This window comes from Canis lupus, chromosome 16, assembly GCF_003254725.2.
Source record: "Canis lupus dingo isolate Sandy chromosome 16, ASM325472v2, whole genome shotgun sequence".
NCBI lineage: Eukaryota > Metazoa > Chordata > Mammalia > Carnivora > Canidae > Canis > Canis lupus.
In genome coordinates, this window is record NC_064258.1 from 27,080,721 (window position 1) to 27,100,297 (window position 19,577).

The window sequence follows — 19,577 nt, forward strand, 5'->3', positions numbered from 1 at the left end:
AAGGTGATCAACATCTCTAATCATCAAGAAATTGCCAATCAAAACCACGATGAGATATCACCTTACCCTTGTTATGTTTGCTATTACAGAAAAGGCAATAATAACAAATGTTGTCAAGGATTCAGGAAAAAAGGAATACTTGTGTACTGTTGATGGGAACGTAAATTGGAACAGTCACTATTGAAAACAGTATGAAAGTTCCTCAAAATCTTAAAAACAGAAAAAAAATAAAAATTAAAAAAATCTTAAAAATAGAACTATCATATGATCCACTTCTGGGTATCTATCCAAAGGACTTGAAATCAGGATATCAAAAAAGGTATGTGCACTCCTATGTGCATTGCAGCCTTATTCACAATAGCCAACATATATATACAACCTGTATAGGAATGAAGGAATGAATGTAAAAGAAAATGTGATATATCTATATTATTCAACCATGAAAAGCAGGAATTCCTGCCATTTGAGACAATCTGGATAAACCTTAATGGTATTATGCTAAATTAAATAGACCAGAGAAAAATAAATCCTATATGTTACCACTTATATGTGGAATCTAAAAAAGCCAAACAGAGAAACAGGGAGCATTTTGGTGGTTATCAGGGGCTTTGGGTAGTGGAAAGAGGTAAATATTAGTCCAGGGTATAAACTTCGAGTTATAATATTAATAATTCTAGAGATCAAATGTACTACATGTTGATTATAGCTTATAAATACTGTATTACATACTTGAAAGGTGCCGAGAGAGTAAACCTTCAAAATTCTCACCACAAAAACAAATGGTAATTATATGACAGGATGGAGGTGTTAAGCAATGCTATGTGATAATCATTTTGCAATATATAAATGTATCAGATCAACATGTTGCATGCCTTAAACTTACACAACATTATATGTCAATTATACCCTGATCATGTTAGAGGGAAAAGATATTCCAGAGGAAAAAAGACACCAGCAACATGCCAGTGTAGGAAGCCCTGGACTCTCCCTTCCATTCACAAATTCACCAATTCAGCTTCAACTCATGGATTAATTTTCTTTGTGATGAACCCTAAATTAAATGAAAGGCTCTTTTACTCTGGGCAAATGCAAAACCAGACTTGCCAAAGCCAGTAGGGAGATTCAAGACACCCTGTTGTCAGAGACCTTACTACAATGCAGTACCTTACAAGCAGGAAGAGACCATCTAGCTCTCTGTTTCACCCAGCAGAGAAGGATCTGCTTGGAGGTCGAACATGCATACATTTTCAAGGGAGCTGCCCAAAGATCTGGAATCTGTCTTCCAGTTGTGGGAGCTCTGTTTGGTCTGAACTGTCTAGATGCCAGGGACAACAGGAGTAGCAGCTTGAGCTAGTAGTTACCAATGAATGGTACTCCCTCTATTAACCACCAAATGAATGGATAAATAATCCCAGATCTTAGCTTCCCCCTTGGGAGGCAAAGACTTGATCCATTCATCTAGATCCCCAAGTACCACACTGAAATCATGAAGCTGACAATACACTACACTAGCAACTGAAAAATGTACTAGAGAAGTTCAATAACAGACTAGGTCAAGCAAAAGGAATGACCACTGAACTCAAAAAGAAGTCACTGGAAATTATTAAGAACAGCAAACAAGATAAAAGAATGAGAAATAGTGACTAAGGGACTTATAGAAGTCCCACCAATGGGACTAATATATGCATTATGAGAGTTCCAGAAAAAGAATTGAGAAGGAAAAGATCAGGAAGCATATTCAAAGAAATAATGGCTAAAAACTTCCCACATTGGAAGAAGGAAATGGATATCCAGATGGAGAAAGATCAATGAACCACAAATAAGGTGAACTCAAAGAAATCCATAACAAGGCACATTATAATAAAATTGTCACAATTCAAAGACAAAGAGAGAATTTGAGAGTAGGAAAAAAAGTGAGTTCACACATACAGAGGAACCTCCATAAGACTATGAGGAAATTTTTCAACAGAAACTTTACAGTCCATAAGGCAGTGAGATGATACTCAAAGCACTGAAAGAAAGAGCTTCCAACAAAGAAAATTATATCAGACAAAAACGTCCTTCAAAAATCAAATGGAGACAAAATCTCTCCAGACAAACAAAAGCTAAATGAGTTCATGACCACTAGCCCTGCCTTAGAAAAAATGCTAAAGATAGTAATGCCTGCATTATGCTGGCATAAGACATCTCTCTTTTTGTGCCTCTTTTGAAATTAAAAATCCACATAGATTTATTATATACCACATCTATTTTGACACTCAAGGAAGAACAGAAGATGGAGGAAAATAGTTCCCAAGCTTTAAGAAATTAAAGATTTAGATGTAAACACACAAAGCATGATGTTAAAAGAGCAAAACACTAATTACTTAATGGGCTTCAGAGTAAGGAAATAATGCAACAAAGCTTTAAAAACATTTTAGCTGGGGTGCCTGGTTGGCTCAGTAGGTTAAGTTTCTGACTTCCACTCAAATCATGATACAGAGTCCTGGGATCCAGCCCCATATCAGGCCCCTTGCTCAGCAGGGAGTCTTCTTGTCCCTCTCCTTCTGCCCTTCCCCCTGCTCATGCTCTCTCTCCCTGTCTGCCTCAAATAAATAAATCTTTTTTAAAAACCTTTTTATTTGAATTATTTTAAATAATATTAAACAGATAATGTCTACATATAAAATGAATTGGTTTTTTCTTTCCACAAATTTTTTATTGTGTTGAAATATATATATAAATAACATTTACCATCTTAACCATTTTAGTGTATTATTTAATGGTATTAAATGCATTCACATTGTGTAGCCATCACTACCATCCATTCATAATTTTCATCTTATAAAACTGAAACTCTATACTCTCCATTCCTACTCCTCCCAAGTCCTTGGCAAACACCATTCTACTTTCTTTTCTTTTTTTTCTTTTAAAGATTTTAGTTATTTATTCATGAGAGACACAGAGAGAGGCATAGACACAGGCAGAGGGAGAAGCAGGCTTCTGGTAGGGAAGCCTGAGGCGGGACTCAATCCCAGGATCCTGGGATCATGACCTGAGCCAAAGGCAGATGCTCAACTGCCGAGCCACCCAGGTGCCCCACCATTCTACTTTCTATATCTATGATTTTGACTATGTGAGGTACCTCATATCAGTAGAATCATAGAGTACTTGTCTTTTTGTGACTGGCTAATTATTTCAGTTAGCATAATTGTCCTCAAGATCCATCCATGCTGTAAAATATTACAAAATTTCTATCCTTTTTAATACTGAATAAAATTCCATTGTTTGTATATACATTTTTCTTTTTCCATACATCCATTGATGGGTACCTGGGTTGCTTCCAAATTTTAGCTATTGTCAATAATGCTGCTATGAACGTGGGTGTACAAATACCTCTTCCAGACACTGCTTTCAATTCTTTTGGTTATATTCTCATACATGGGAATGCTGGGTCATATAGTAATTCTATTTCTAATTTTGAAGGAACAATCATCTACTTTTCATGGCAGCTTGTACCATTTTATATCCCCACCAACAGTGTACAAGGGTTCTGATTTTTCTACATACTCCCCCATCCTTGTTGGAGTCTTTGTGTTGTTGTTGCTGCTGCTGCTGCTGCTGCTGTTATTGTTTTTGTAGCCATCCTAATGAGTGTGAAATGATATCAAAACCTTATGGTTTGGATTTATATTTCCCTAATGATTAGAAGTATTGAGCTTCTTATCTTATTTGGAGAAAATTCTATTCAAGTTCTTTGCCCATTTTTTAATTGAGCTGTTTGCTTTTTATTGTTGAGTTTTAGGAGTTTTCTATATATTCTGGATATTAATTTCTTTTTTTTTTTTAAAGATTTTATTTATTTATTCATGATAGTCACAGAGAGAGAGAGAGAGAGAGGCAGAGACACAGGCAGAGAGAGAAGCGGGCTCCATGCAGGGAGCCCGATGTGGGATTCGATCCCGGGTCTCCAGGATCGCGCCCTGGGCCAAAGGCAGGCGCCAAACCGCTGCACCACCCAGGGATCCCCTAATTTCTTATCAGATACATGACTCATAAATGTTTTTCTCCCAATGAAACAAGACAGCCAGAAAGCAATTAATAATATGGCCTCTTATTTGGGGCCAGGTAACACAGTTGTAGGAACTGTTCTGGGTATTGTAGGATATTTAGTAAGCATCCCTGACTTTTACCTTCTAGAAGCCAGTAAGAGTCCTTTCCCAGTTGTAAAAACCAAAAATGTCTGTAGGCATTGGGTCTAGAAAGCAAAGGTAATGAATCCTGCTAAATGTACTACAGGACAATCTCCCTCATTCCTACCTCTCACAACAAAGAATTATCTGGCCCAAAATATCGATAATGTTGACATTGAGAAACCCTGATGTGACTGTTGGGTTTGCACCCACATTCCTTCAGGTGTTACACAACCTAATTTCGTGACAAATACCCCTAATAATGTATGTGACTTTCCAACTAATAAGATTTTCTCCCTTTTAGAAGATAAACATCACCACAAACTAAATGATGCTAAAACTTTAACATCATTTTATATTATACCTAAATATTAAGTTTCTGCATGTGCATAAATAACACTGAAGAGTATGCCGTAGGACCTAGACTTGTACAAAAAGAAAATGTGCTAAGGAACTTAGAAAAGGACATACATTTTACCCCATAAGCATATTTTGGCCAGAAACTAATAATTTAGAGGCACATACTGATTTGTGTGAGCTATGTGAAAGAAGATTTTTATTGACTGTTGCCTATAAATCATATGTTATTCTTATCTTGGAAAGCTAATGCCTTCTTCAGAACTCAAGACCATTCTTGTTAACCAGTGTCCATGACAGATCACAGATGACCTAGTTAAAGAATTTTAGTTAATTTGGATTGAAATACAGTTATGGTTGAGAAAAATTTTTCAACTCCAAAATTATCAATTTCCTTTTCCCCCTAAAAATGCTCACAAAATGTGATTGTTTTTTCAAAAATAAATACAAAAGTTAACTGTTAATCAGGCCCTGACTTATCATATCCTAGATGCATTAACATAAATAGTCAATAGGACTGAAGAGATATTACTTCAAAATCAAGATGCTTCAAATGTTATACTTGCCTCCAAGAAATTTTTAATACTTTGGGAGAAGACTATTGCACTTAAACACCTGAAGCTCTCACAGAGAGCTTTAAATCACTCAAATTACTAAAGAAACAGTAAACAAGATAAATAACTTGAGGTATACCTAGTTGACATCCCACTATGTGGATCTAAGTTTATCTGACTAGCACTGAAATTTAATTTCCTAATTTTACTTAGGGAAACATTGAATCATGGATCTGTTTCTACTTATTTTACTGGCCATTTGTTTATATCTCAATTATGTTTTATGTACTAGTCTAATGTCACCATTGTCTTGCCAGACAGCATAACTATGATTCTGATAGAAAAGCAGAACAAAATTATAATTATCACCAAAACCTCATCTCCTCCTTAAATTCCTGTCATTCATATAGATCTACATAATACTTACATAGGTACACAATACCTATGACCTGTCTAAGGAAGGCCTAAATGGAGGACTGAGATAAAACACTTTACTCTCTCAAAGAATATGAACTATATATATTCAGGAAATTGTATATTTCAATGAAGCTAATGATCTATACATTTATAGGAAGCTATTAAACTAAACTAGACAGGTCATAAACTGAAACACTCACTCAGGAGCAAGCCCGTTTGAGCACACACCAACACTTGAAATCCACCCAATTAGTTATTAGTCCTGCTTTGTTCTAGTCAAACCCCATGTTTCATTTAAGCCTAAATTAAACACCACCACCATCAATTCTATATAATATTCTGAGAAGCTGCATTTCCCCTTGAGTTTTCTTCCTTTGCAAACAAGAATTCCATGTAAATTAAGGAGTTTTTTGCTTTTCAGAATCAAGAAAATTTTATTTCCTTTAACACTAAGACACACTAGGCAAGATTTCACTCATTAACAAATTATATTTACATTTTGTCCTATACAAGTGAATAATGAAGCTTAGAATAATCAGAATTTAGGAACAAAGAAGAAAGTTTTGATCATTACCTCCACCAATCAATTGTTTACACTGTTTGCTAGCTGTCCGACATTGTCCCTCATAACAAAAGGCATCACCGGATTCACAACTTTGTCCGTTGCGTGCATAAGTGTCAGGCACACAGTGTGAGGAAACCCCATTGCAGTATTCAGTGAAATCACATTCATCCAAAGATTTCCTGCATGGTATACCACCTGGTCTTAGCTAGCAGGGAAAGAGGAACATAAGAAAAGATTATGCATCAGTGATACTCAGTTTCCTTTTCCTTCAGGCTTTAATTTTTCATTTATCTTTTTTTCTAAGTTGCTAAGAGCAAGGAGAAAACAAATGATCTTGTTAACTACTTAAGCATTGCGTGGAAATTTAAATAATTAAATTTACTGTGGAAAAAGGAGCCGGTAACACTTGTGAGAGAATTGGGAAATTCAAAGATAAGTAGACTGCCATAATTATAAAAAAGACAAAAGCAATTAATATAAAAATTAATAAGTAATTAATATAAAAACTACTTAAAAATTACTTTAGATCCATTATGGCTATGCTTACATGGCAGCCTTTGGTTTCTCCATATGCTGTCCCTTCAAGCAGAAATCAGCAACCATTTACAAAAAAATACATATGGGTCACAAGCATTTAGAAAAAAGTTTGTAGATTTTAAGGACACACAGGAAAAGATTTACTTCACATATCATATTACAAACAACTATAAAAAAAAAACCTTCCCTAATTATATACCTCTGATCTCTTCAGTACTTACTCTTTAGCTGATACCTTACAGTATTCCCTTTCTGTATGTGTCTTTGCCACAAACTTCCAAATATCACTACAAACCATTTCTTCAACCTAAGCCCCAATTCTTCATGGCTATCATCAGTATCCCATGCAAACTATGTCAAAGTTGTTCTAGCTTTCAAAGATCCTAGAGGCCTAGCTTCTATAACATTTATCATTCCCCAAAATAGGTTTTCTATATACTTTTTTCCATGTTGTCACAAATATTTGCTATATATAGCAATTCTGACACAAATTCTTCAAGTGATGTGTGGGAAGACAAAACAATGCTTGAGTCACCCAAGCTTATGTAGTTAGCATTCAAATAAAAATAAATGATCAAAATTATTTCTAAAGGAAAATACATATAAGCATAATAGAAAAATATTAATACCAGTTTCTTTGAAATATGCTTCATTTTATAAATATATATAAATGGCAATATTACATTTATTCTAATTTCTTCTATTGTTTTGATTTTTTATAGCAGTTTGAAGGTCACAGAAAATATGAGGGGTAAGTACAGAGATTTCCCATATAACTCCTGCCCCACACATACAAAGCCTCCTCTTATCAACATTTCTGCCTGGAGTGGTACATTTGTTATAATCAATGAACTTACATAACACTGATCATAATCAGTCAAAGTCCATAGTTTACATGAAAGTTCTTTCTCATTGTTATACATTTTATGGGCTTAAACATATGTATAATGACATGTATCTTTTGTTATGGTATCATACTGAATATTTTTACTGCCCTAAAAATCCTTCATGCTCTGCCTATGCATCTCCCCTTTGGTTCCTGGCAACCAGTTTTTACAGTCCTTTTCCAGAATGTATTTGGAATCATAGAATGTGTAACCTTTCCAGATTGAATTCTTTCACCAAACTTCTTTTTCAATATGTATAAATACCCAGTTCCTAAAATCTCTTTCCTCAAATGCTCTTGGAACCAAGTTTTATCATCCTCCTGGCTCATATAAAAAGGTATTCATGTTTCTTTTCTTTGCTCCTTAATTCCAAAATGGCCCTAAAAATGGATGACTCCCTTTTCCTCCTAAATATTAAGAATGTTTTCGCCTAAAATCTTTTTATGTTTTTTTAATTTTCTTTTCAATTTATTTTTACTCTAGTCAAGACTGTCAGTCTGTACATGTAATGTGCAATTCATTGTCAGGACTATGTCCCTTTACTCAACTAAATGAGGAGTGGATGGTTAATTTATTGCCTCTGACCGCCACACCAGTCTTGACTGCATCATAAAGAGAGTACTGTGTATATAAGAAAACTCATAGTTTGAGCTATATGCCATTAGGCCCAAGGACTAATGAGAATCACAACTACTTCTCCAGTTTTAACAGCAGATATTCACACATCTCTGTTGATATATGAATCTGGTCTAAGTTATTACTTTTTGGTGCAACAATGATGGAGAATTTGGTAATCTGCTATATTGCTTGTGTTCAATAGGTTAGTTAATTTTTTTAAAGTTATACTTAATATGAATAATTATGACTAAATCGTGCCTACTAATGAAAAAAAAGAGGAGTGTACATCAGCAAACATCAGAATAGGAGATTCCTGGCTGCATATACATAGAAATGCCTATTTTAAACAACTACCATGAATGAGATAATCTGACTGAAAGGTTCGAGTCCCAGGTGAAGCAAAAAGTCTGAGAGTAGATGTATTGGAAGATGGTAAGAAGAACATTTTCACTTTACCCATATCACCCCTCCCAAAAGGTGGCACAGTTCAATGCTAAGAGAGACTGTCCTGGCTGGTGATTTCTCTGACAGAAAAATTAAAGTAATGAGAACATGGTTTTCCAAGCACTACAAAACACTGCCCATGAGACTACTTTTGTCTCACTCCACTCAGAACATTGAGGTACTTGGCATACTTAAATAGTCTGGGAACACCTAGGAATAGGGGAAAGAGATGGGAGTTCACAACAATCAGTGTGTGAACCAGCCACATATCCAATTAAATGGCTTATAGATGCAGCAAGAGTCTCATCCATAAACCAACAGGATGCTTCATCTGAGGACACCCACAACTAGCCAACCAATACCCCCAGCACTCCATGCTCACACCATGTGGCCGGAACTCCAAATTCTCCAGCAGATGGCACACATGAGCCTCCAATAAATGGGCGCAATCCTGCAGCCAACACATGGATATCAGTCCCTGGCTTGACTCTGCTGAATTGCACAACTTTGAACACTTTAGGGCACTGACCTAGGGAAAATTTATGAGAGGCTCTCCATAGCCAGACTGGCTTTCTGGGATTGAAAGACGGTGTACAATCCTGATCTCTCACTTCCTAGGAGGTGTGGAACAACCCTAGGAGAAGAGTGGAACAAGCACACTCCTAAAAAAGGTCTGAGAGACCCCCCAAAACTCTAGCTGAGCTGACTGGTGATTGGCTTCATTCTCTCTCAAGGCCAATTACTAAACACTGAAAGAGATGGCTACTTTTCAAATGTGAAGGCAGCAATGCAAGGCTTCCAGAAATGTAAAGAATCAAGGAAACATGATGCCACCAAAGGAATGAAACAAAGCTCTTGTGGAAGACAAATAAAGAAATGGAAACAAACAAATCTAACAAAAAATTTAAAATAATCACCTTAAGCTCAGATAAGAAAGCACAGAAAGACAAATAAAATCAGGGAAACGATACATGAAAAAAAATGAGAAGTTTCACAAAGAAAAATTATTTTTTAAAAAAGAACCAAACAGAAATCCTGGATCTGAAGAATACGAGTGAACTAAAACATTTTATTAAAAAGCTTCTAGGGCACAGTTGATCAAACAGAATAGTGAACTCAAGAGCAATCATTTAAAATTTTCCAGTCATAAGAACAAAAAAAGAAAAAGATTAAACCCTAACTGGTATTTATAGAACACATAAAAAGAAACAGCATATGTGCTATAGGAGTCCTAGAAGGAGGCAGTAAAAGAGAAAGGGCAGAAAGTTTATGTAAAGAAATAATGACAATTTCCCAAATCTAGAGAGGAAAATGTACATAAATCCAAAAGAATTCTAAATATACTGAACATAAGGAGGTCTTCAAAAGACACATTACAAATCAATTGTCAAAACTCAGTCACACAGAATTTTGAAAGTGTAAGAGAAAAGCAACTCATCACATACAAGGGAAGCCATATAAGACTATAAGTAGATTACTCAACAGAAACCTTGCAGAGCAGGAGAAAATGGGATAATATTTTCAATGTGCTGGAAAAAAAATACTAACCAAGAATAGTATATCCAGGGATGCATGCATGGCTCTATCAGTTAAGCGTCCAACTCTTGATTTCAGCTCAGGTCATGATCTCAAGATCATGACATCAATACCTGTGTCAGGCTCTGAGCTCATTGAGGAGTCTCCTAGAGATTCTCTCTTTCTCCCTTTCCTGCTGACCCTCCCCCACCACACTCTCTCTCTCTCTCTCTCTCTCTCTCTCAAATAAATTTGAAATAAATCTTTAAAAATAGAAAAGAATACTATATCCAACAAAGCTATCCTTCAGTAATGAAAAAGAGATGACTTTTCCAGATAAACAAATCTAAGGGAGTTCATGTGTCTTACAAAAACTACTAAAGAGAGGTCTTCAAGTAGAAATGAAAAAATTCTAATTAGCAATATGAAAACATATAAAAGTATTAAAATCACTGGTAAAAGTAAGTTACAGTTAAATTCAGAATACTCCCACTACTTTAATAGTTGGTGCATAAAATTTTAACTCTAGTATAAAAATTAAAAGACAGAAGTATTAAAAATAATTATAGCTATAATAATTTGTTCATGGATACAAACTATAAAAGGATATAATATATGAAATCAATAGCGTAAAATGAGGGGAAGAGTTTTTGTATGAGATCAAAATTAGTTGTCATCACCTTAAAATAGAATGTTATAATTATAAATTATGTCTTGTGTGAGGCTTGTGGTAATCACCTACAGATACACACATAAATATCTATAGTGAATATACAAAATATAAAGAGAAATTAATCAAAGCATACTACCACATAAAAATAATCAAATCACAAAGTAAGACACTAAAAAAAGGAAAAATAGGATTAAAGAACTACAAAAGGGCAGCCCTGGTGGCTCAGCAGTTTAGCGCCACCTTCAGCCCAGGGCGTGATCCTGGAGACCCTGGATCTAGTCCCATGTCCGGCTCCCTGCGTGGAGCCTGCTTCTCCTTCTGCCTGTGTCTCTGCCTCTCTCTCTCTGTCTCTCATGAATAAATAAATAAAATCTTAAAAAAAAAAAAAACTACCAGAATACAATAATATGGCAATAGCAAATCCTCCCTTAAATTTAAAGTAAATAAATCATAATAAAAAGATACATAGTAAGCAGATTAATTAAAACAAGATCAAACTATATGCTACCTAAAGATCCAGTTAAACCTTTAGGACACACATAAACTGAAAGTGAAGGGATAGAAAACATAATCCATGCAAATAGCAACCATACAGAGCAGGGAGGGCTAAATTTATGTCAGTATAAAATAGACTTCAAGTCAAAAACGGTCACAAGAGACATAGAAACTTATTATATAATGATAAATAAGTCAGTTCATTAAGAGGATATAACAACTGCAAATATACATGCACCCAGCATCAGAACACCTAAATATACAAATATTGACAGAACTAAAAAGAGTAGGCAACTTCATCACTCTACTTTCGGTATTGGCTAGATCATCCAAAAAGTAAAATCTGTACTGGATTAGTGGGCTTGAACAACACTATAGACCTAATGGACCCAACAAAAAATGCAGAATGTTCCATCCAACAGCAGCAGAATACAAATTTCCCTCAAGTGCACAAGGAACATTCTCCAGGGTAGATCATAGGTTAGGCCAAAAGAAAAAGCCCTAACAAATTTAAGAAGACTGAAATTATGCCAAGATTTCTTTTCTAATCACAATGATGTTAACTAGAAATAATTGCAGAAAAAAATCACAAATATGTGGAAATGAAACAACATACTCCCAAACAAATAATATATTGAAGTAGAAATCAGAAGGAATCAAAAAATTTCAAGACATGAAAAATTGAAATATAACAATTCAAAAACTAAGGAATGCAGTTAAATGCTTAATTCTGAAAAAAATGTTCATAGTGACAAACATCAACAATAAAAAGAAGGAAAAACTTAATTAAACAACTTACTTAACACGTCAAGGAACTAGAAACAGAGCAAACTAAGTTCAAAGTTACCAGAAAAAAAAACAAATAAAATTTAAAACAAAAATAAATAAAATAGAGATGAGAGAAACAATAGAACACATCAGGGAAACTGCAAGCTGGTTTTTGTACAGACAAAACTGATAAACCTTTTGCTAAACTAAGAAAAAAAGAGAGAAGATTCATAGAAATTATAAATGAAAGAGGTGACACTACAACAAATATCACAGAAATTCAAAAGAACACAAGAGAGACGACAATTATATATATACTACATAACAAATCATATAATTTAGAAGAAAGAGATAAATTCCTAGAAATCATTTACCAAGATTGATTCATGAAAAAAATAGAAAAATCTGAACAAATCAATAATGAGTAAAGAGATCAAATCAGTTATCAGTTAAAAATCTCCCAACATAGAAAAGCCCAGGATCAGATGGCTTCACAGATGAATTCTTCCAAACATTTAAGGAATACTAAATGTTAATCCTATTCCATCTCTGCCAAAAAACTGAATAGGAAAAAAAACTTCCAAACTCATCTTATGAAGCCAGAATTATCCTAATACCAAAGTCAGACAAATATACTACAAGAAAAGAAAACTAAATGCCAATATAATTTTAACCTGATGAACAAACCTGATGAACGTAAATATAATAATTCTCAATAAAATACTAGCAAACTGATTTCAATAGCACATTAAAAAGTATCATACATCATGACCAACTGAGATTTATGACTAAGATTCCAGGATGTTTGAACATATACCATTCAATAAATGTGATATATCACATTAAAAAAGCAAAGATAAAAATGTGATGAACTATATGTTGGCTAATTGAATTTAAATAAAAAATAATATGATCATCTCACTAGATGTAAAAAAAGCATTTGACAGAATTCAACATAGTTTCATTATAAAAATTATCAACAACTAGGTATAGAAGGAATGTACTTCAACATAATAAGAGCCATACATAACAAGCCCTTGGCTAGTAAGACAAAACTGCCCCCTCTCATCCTTTTTTTTTTTTAAGATTTTTTTTAAAATTTATTTATTCATAAGAGACACAGAGACAGAGACACAGGCTGAGGGAGAAGCAGGCTCCTTGCAGGGAGTTTGACGTGGGACTTGATCTCAAGTCTCCAGGATCAGGCCCTGGGCTGAAGGCAGCGCTAAACCACTGAGCCACCCGGGCTGCCCTCTCTCATAACTCTTATTTAGATTAGTACTGAAAGTCCAAGTCACAGGAATTAGGCAAGAGAAAAAAAAAAGGCATCCAAATTGGAAGAGAATTCAAGTTGTCTCTGCAGATGATATTATCCTATATAAAGGAAACTCTAAAGACTTTACAAAAAAAATGAAAAAAATGAATTCAGTAAAGTCACAAGATACAAAATAAAAATATAAAAATCAGTTTTTTCATACTAAGAATGTGCTATCTACAAAATAATTAAGGGAAAAAAATCCCACTTACAACATGAAGCAAAAAGAGTAAAATTCTTAGGAATAAAATTAATCAAGGAAGTAAAAGATCTGGATCCTGAAAAATATAAAACACTGATGAAAAATTCATGAGGACACAAATAAATGGAAAGATATCCTTTGCTGGCTTTGCTTTGTATCCTTTTGTTGTAATAATGCATAGTGATACGTATGCTATATGCTGAATTCTCTGAGTCCTACTGACTCATTAAACCTGGAGATAGTACCAGGGTACCTCTGACAAAGAGGAAAATTGTTGTCTTAACAATACTGTCTTTCATTCCATTCACATGGAACATTTTACTATGTATTTAGATTTTTAATTTTTCTCAGCAATGTTTTGTTATGTATATGTTTTACATTACTTTTATTAAATGTGTTCCTAAGTACTTTTCCATGCCATTGTGAATGAAATTGTTTTCCTAATTTAATTTTCAGATTATTCACTTCTATTATTATAGAAATACAGTTCATTTTTGTATAGTTGTGTATCCTGTGACTTTGACTAACTCATTTATTTAAAAGGTATTTTTGATAGATTCTTTAGGATTATTTACATATGAGGTCATTTCATCTGCAAACAAGGAGAATTAGTTGCACTTCTCTTCCAAATTTGATGACTTTATTTCATTTTCTTACTTGACTGTACTCTCTGGAATCTCTAGTACAATGTTTTAATAGAAGTGATGAGAGTCTACATCCTTGCTTTGTTTCTGATTTTAGGGGGAAACACTCAGACTTTTGTCATTAGTGTGTTAGCTCTAGATTTTTCACAGATGCTCTCCACCAGGTTATGTTCTTTCCCATTTCTAATGTGTTAGTAATTTTATAACGAGTAGGTTCTGTTTCTGCATCTTTTGAGATTAGGAAGTGTTTTCTTTTCCTTTGATTAACATGGTGTGTTATATTAATTAAACCAACTTTATATTACAAAGATAAATCCCTCTTGGTCATGCTGTTTAATCTTTTTCATATGTTTCTTGATTCTGCTTGTAACTTTTTTAGAATTTTTGCATCCATATTCATGAGGTATATTAGTCTACAGTTTTCTGTGATGTCTTTGGTAACCAGGTGATACTATCTTCATAAAATGAAAGATTTTTTTCTCATATTTTCAGGAAGAGATTGTGGAGTACTGATGCTCTTTCTTTTTTTTAAGTGTTTGATAGAATTCACCAATAAACTCACCTGGACCTGAGCTTTTCTTTGTGGGAAGATTTTAAGTTACTGATTCAGTTTATTTACTTCTCCATTCAGATTTTCTACTTTTTTCTTAAGTCAGTTTGGTAATTTGTGTCTTCCTATTTTATCTAAGTTGTCTAATTTGCTGGATATGGCAGGCCAGCAGATTTCCTTATAATTCTTTAAAATTATGTACTATCAGTACTGATTCTCCGCTTACATTTCTGTGAAACCTCTTTTTCATAGTCTAGGTAAATGTTTATCCAATTTTATTTATTTTTCTCAAAGAACCAATTTTGGTTTCTCTGATTTCCTTTCAACTTTATTTCCTTCCTTATATTTGCCTTGGATTTAATTTGCTCTTCTGTTCATAGACTTTCAAGGCACAAGCTTACGCTATTGATTTATTTCATATTTTCTAATATAAGTATCTATAAGTAAAAATTTCCCTCCAAGCACTGCTTTACCTTTATGCCATATGTTTTAATATGTTGTTTTTTAGTTTTCATTCAGTTCAAATTATTTCTAATGTCCTTGTGAGTTCTTCTTTGACACACTGATTATGGAGAAATATATTTACTTTCTAAAATTTGTAGATTAAATTTCCTTTATTTGTTGATTTTTTATTTTATTGATATCAGAAAATATACTTAGTATTATTTTAGTCTTTTAAAATATACTAAGCCTAGTTTTATAGCCTAGCATATGGTCCATCCTCAAAGATGTTCAATGTGTGCTTGTAAAGTCTATATATTCTGCTGTTGCTGGATGGAGTATTCTTTAGTGTAAATTTGGTTAAGTTGTTTGACAGTGTGATATGAGTATTCTATATCAATGATTTTTAGTCTGGTTGTGGGAGGCCATAAGCCAGAAGACCCAGCAAAGCTACACTCAGATTTCTGACCCACAGAAACTATGAGGGAAAATGGGGTGGTAATATATTATGCAGTAATAGATAAATAATATAACATAACCATACAGATTCTGACTCTTGCCTGCCACTCTGACCTTGTCTATCATAGTATGGGTTTTCAAAAAAACAGAGCACAAAGCAAAACTTATATCCTAATGCTTCATTAAGGTTTGGGAGCCCAAGTAGACCAAAGCAAAACAAATACAAGATGGTTGGTGCATTAGTAAGCTAGCCAAAGCTTTGCCAAAGATATGTAGTTGCGGTCTCCAGAAAGAGCATATGAAACATCGCATCTCAAAAAATCTACCATTCAAATTAAACAGAAAACCATTGCCAAGCATACCTGGGTATAGTCACATAGACTCAGTCCAGGAGACCATGTTCTATAGCAAATCGAGTAGTTACTTGATCATATCGTATATGAATTCTTCATTTTTACAAAGTTATTTACCAGAGTTTTATTTTATTGTCTTTAAAACAGAAGCCAGTTTACAAAATGTCTGATTTGTCCACCATGTTCTAGAAACGTGTATAATATAACTACCTTGCCTAACTATGGTTTGAATTGGCATTTATAATAAAGAAGCCATATTTTGGAAGTAAATGCTAATTAGGCACTTTTGTCTTTTAATCAGTATCAATGAGCAGAAAAACATGTTTGAACAATTCTGGAAAGACATGGATACTAGGTCCAATACACTATTTCTTTATCAGTCATTAAATTGTAAGAGCATAACAAGCCATTTTTCTTCTTCCTTGATTCATTTCCCATTCTCAGAATCTTTCTATTACTTTTCTTTTGTTTGAATACTCTACACCAATACTTCTATTTGTCACTGAGGTATTAGATCGAATGTCATGCCTTACAGAGCTATTTCTAAAATACACACTCACTCAGTGTTTATTCTTTTGCCCTATTTCATTTTTAAATCACTTTATCACTATCTGAAATTATCTTTTAAATATTTGTTTGTTTAAGGATTAATCTTCTGTAATACCCCTCAGTATGGGGTAAAATATTTTCTGAAATAGTCAGTAGACAAACAATTTCAAGCTGAAAATAAACTGTAAATGAGTATCTGCTCCTTATGTCAACCTTTTATTTCATCTAAATTTCACTGAGTTTTTATTTGTATCTTTTGTTTGTTGTTTTCTCCACACTTTGTTACTGCACATTAGTTTTAAGGATATGAGCAAAGAAGAGTGGTGTCTAGCTGCCACATTTAACTGAATTACACCAATTTTTCTTTGATATTAAGAAAACAATATTTCCAGTACCATTTTTTTCTATTTTTCCTTCTGGTCTAACCCTTACATTTGGCTCTACCTGCTTAATATTTGTCCTCCAACTCTATGATTCATTTGAGGGACAGAAATTTAGGTATTCACTAAGATTAGTGTTGATTTCATGCATAAGTTGCAAATGTAGTTTATCTGTAATATTTCATATACCATCAATTTTATTGCTCTCAGTTCTCTTCTTATAACATTGTCTTAATTCAAAGAGGTCAACCCTTATAATTCTTTGAGAATGACAGTTTCCTGAAAGTGCTTCTGTATCCTACAACTTAGTTTTAAAAGCATATCCAAAGAATGATGTCACAAGATGGCAGAATAAGAATCCTCTACTCATATTTCCGTTCAGCAATAATACATGACAGCAATCCATAGACAAAAGTGTCTCCAGAAAAGCTCTGTAATCCAGGTAGGAGACACCAAAACCCAGGTGAACTTTAAGTTTGAGGAAACCAATTTGAAAAGTTGGGTGAGTTGAGTAAGTTGCCCTCACCCAGGCAGCTACTTGCTGACTCAACTAAAGACCCAGAAATAGCTCTATACCTGAAGACTTGTCTCAGCCACAAGCGGCAATGATCCTGCTATAAGTATCATATGCCAAGGTACCCAGGAGTCACATCCACCCATGCATGAGTAAGAAGCACACAAACCTTAATCCCAGATGTACACCCTCAAATTGCCCCAGAATCAGCTGTGGTCCAGGAGTACCTGGAGGTAAGCATCACACACTGTTTGACTATTTTGAAAGGGTCCTGTGACTAGGCTGCAGCTCCTACCAGCAACAGCCTGAGAACCATCCTGCTGATAGAGGGATTTGACAAGAGACACTCTCATCTGTACCAAAGATTCAGAACAGGCCCTATATTCAGCTCCAGCCCCCAACAATCTTGCCAGCCAAGGAACTTCACAGGAAACATTCCCAATTGTGTTGGAAGCCCAAATCTTTTTGGGCCCCATATTATGTGGTAGTCCCCTCCCAGCCTCAATCCACTAAGAGTCCTGCCAACAAAGGGATCTGTCAGGAAACACTTCTGTCTATACTCCCAGAAATCCGGAAAAACTTCTATATTTGACTTTAATCCCCTCACAGCTGCAGTCCATCAGCATTCCTGCTGGATGAGAAAATCAGCAGAATACACTCCTGTATGTACTCCTGGAGATCCAGAAATGACCCAATTGTCAGCTTCATTCCCTACAAGCCATAGCCTGCCAGCTGTCCTCCCAACACAAGAACCCAGCAGAATATATTCTAGACTGTGCCTAAGAAGATCCTGAAATGGCTGAAAACTTGGATCTAGCCCCATTATCAGCCATTATCAGAGAGTTCTCCAGCCTACTCAGGGACCTGGCAGGAGACATTCCCATCTGTGCCTCCAGAGCTAGGCCCCCAGACCTCAGTCCTGGTCATGGACCCTGAAAGAGCACAGGAACACAGTTCCAGCCATTCAAAGCCATGGTCAGGGCTATCTTTGCCCACAAAGGATCCATCAAGTGATCTGGCAGGAGCCCTCCTAGGAACCTAGTGGGAGTCACACCCATGCTCACAACTGGTAATAAGATGCTGTGTGAGCCTCCAATTATGGGCCCTAAAGCATACCCTTATTCCACTGTCATCCTACTGAACAAAGTACTAGAGGAAATCCCATATAGGAATCAAATAGGACCATGCCCACCCAAGCCCAAGGTTAATAAGCTCAACAACTACAGATCTCACTACAGACCCAGCAACAGTCTTGTAAAATGGCTCTAACCCATCAACTGTCAATTCTGGAGTTAATCCCATCAGCCTAGGAATTGACAGATCTTTACCTGCAGAAAGCATTCTATAGAGACTGCAAGAGTTGTTTACTCTTTTAGACACACAGATATCAACCAAGGCTACATGGATCACAAAGAATCAGACAACTATGACACCATAAAAAGAAACTGATCAAGCTAGAGTAACCAACCACAAAAAAATTGAGATCTAAAAAAATGGAGATCCATGAGTTGCTTCACAAAAATTCAAAATAATCATCTTAAAGAAACTCAATGAAATGCAAGAGAACACATATAGATAACTGAACAAAATCAGGAAAACATGTAAGAATAAAATGAATAAAGAAATAGAAAACATTAAAGAGACCTAAACAGAAATCCTCAAGTTGAAGAAAATAACAGAAACAAAAAATTCATTAAAGGGCTTCAACATAAGAATCAATCATGAGGAAGAAAGAATAAGTGAACTTGAATACTATTGACTTGAAATTAGCCAGTTACATGGGCAAAAAGAAAAAAAAAAGTGAAGAAAGCCTACATGAATTATGAGACAATATAAGCAAATTTAATTCATATTTTGAGAGTCCCTGAAGGAGAAAGAAGAGAGAAAGTAGAAAGATTTTTTAAAGAATAATAGATAAAAATTTCCCAAATCTTGAATAGGTATATAAAGGCAGGAACAGAAAGCTAAAATGACTCAAGCAGGAACAATCTAAGAAGATTGCCCAGGACAAATTATAATTAAAATGTGAAAAGTCAAAGGAAAACTTTTGAAGCAAAAATTGAAAAGAAAAATTACACATATGGGAATCCATATAAGGTTATCAGGAGATTTCTGTGCAAAAAAAAAAAAATGTAAACGAGGAGACAGTGAGGTGCTAAATTTAAAAT

General features: G+C 34.7%; 1 protein-coding gene and 1 long non-coding RNA gene across 8 annotated transcripts in view; one reads left to right on the forward strand and one right to left on the reverse strand.

The window, feature by feature from the left end:
• LOC112651951 (disintegrin and metalloproteinase domain-containing protein 5-like) overlaps positions 1–19,577 on the reverse strand; it is a 134,492-nt gene that overhangs the window by 59,057 nt on the left and 55,858 nt on the right. For all 7 annotated transcript variants that reach the window (XM_049094832.1, XM_049094833.1, XM_025435504.3 and 4 more), the window contains one exon: positions 6,075–6,270. In XM_049094832.1, the coding sequence (XP_048950789.1) occupies positions 6,075–6,270 (196 nt within the window). The remainder of the gene's footprint in view (positions 1–6,074; positions 6,271–19,577) is intronic.
• Positions 1–19,577, forward strand: part of LOC112652318 (uncharacterized) — a 36,793-nt gene that overhangs the window by 2,381 nt on the left and 14,835 nt on the right. The window contains exon 2 of the long non-coding RNA XR_003131384.3: positions 7,325–7,353. This is a non-coding gene — a long non-coding RNA (uncharacterized LOC112652318). The remainder of the gene's footprint in view (positions 1–7,324; positions 7,354–19,577) is intronic.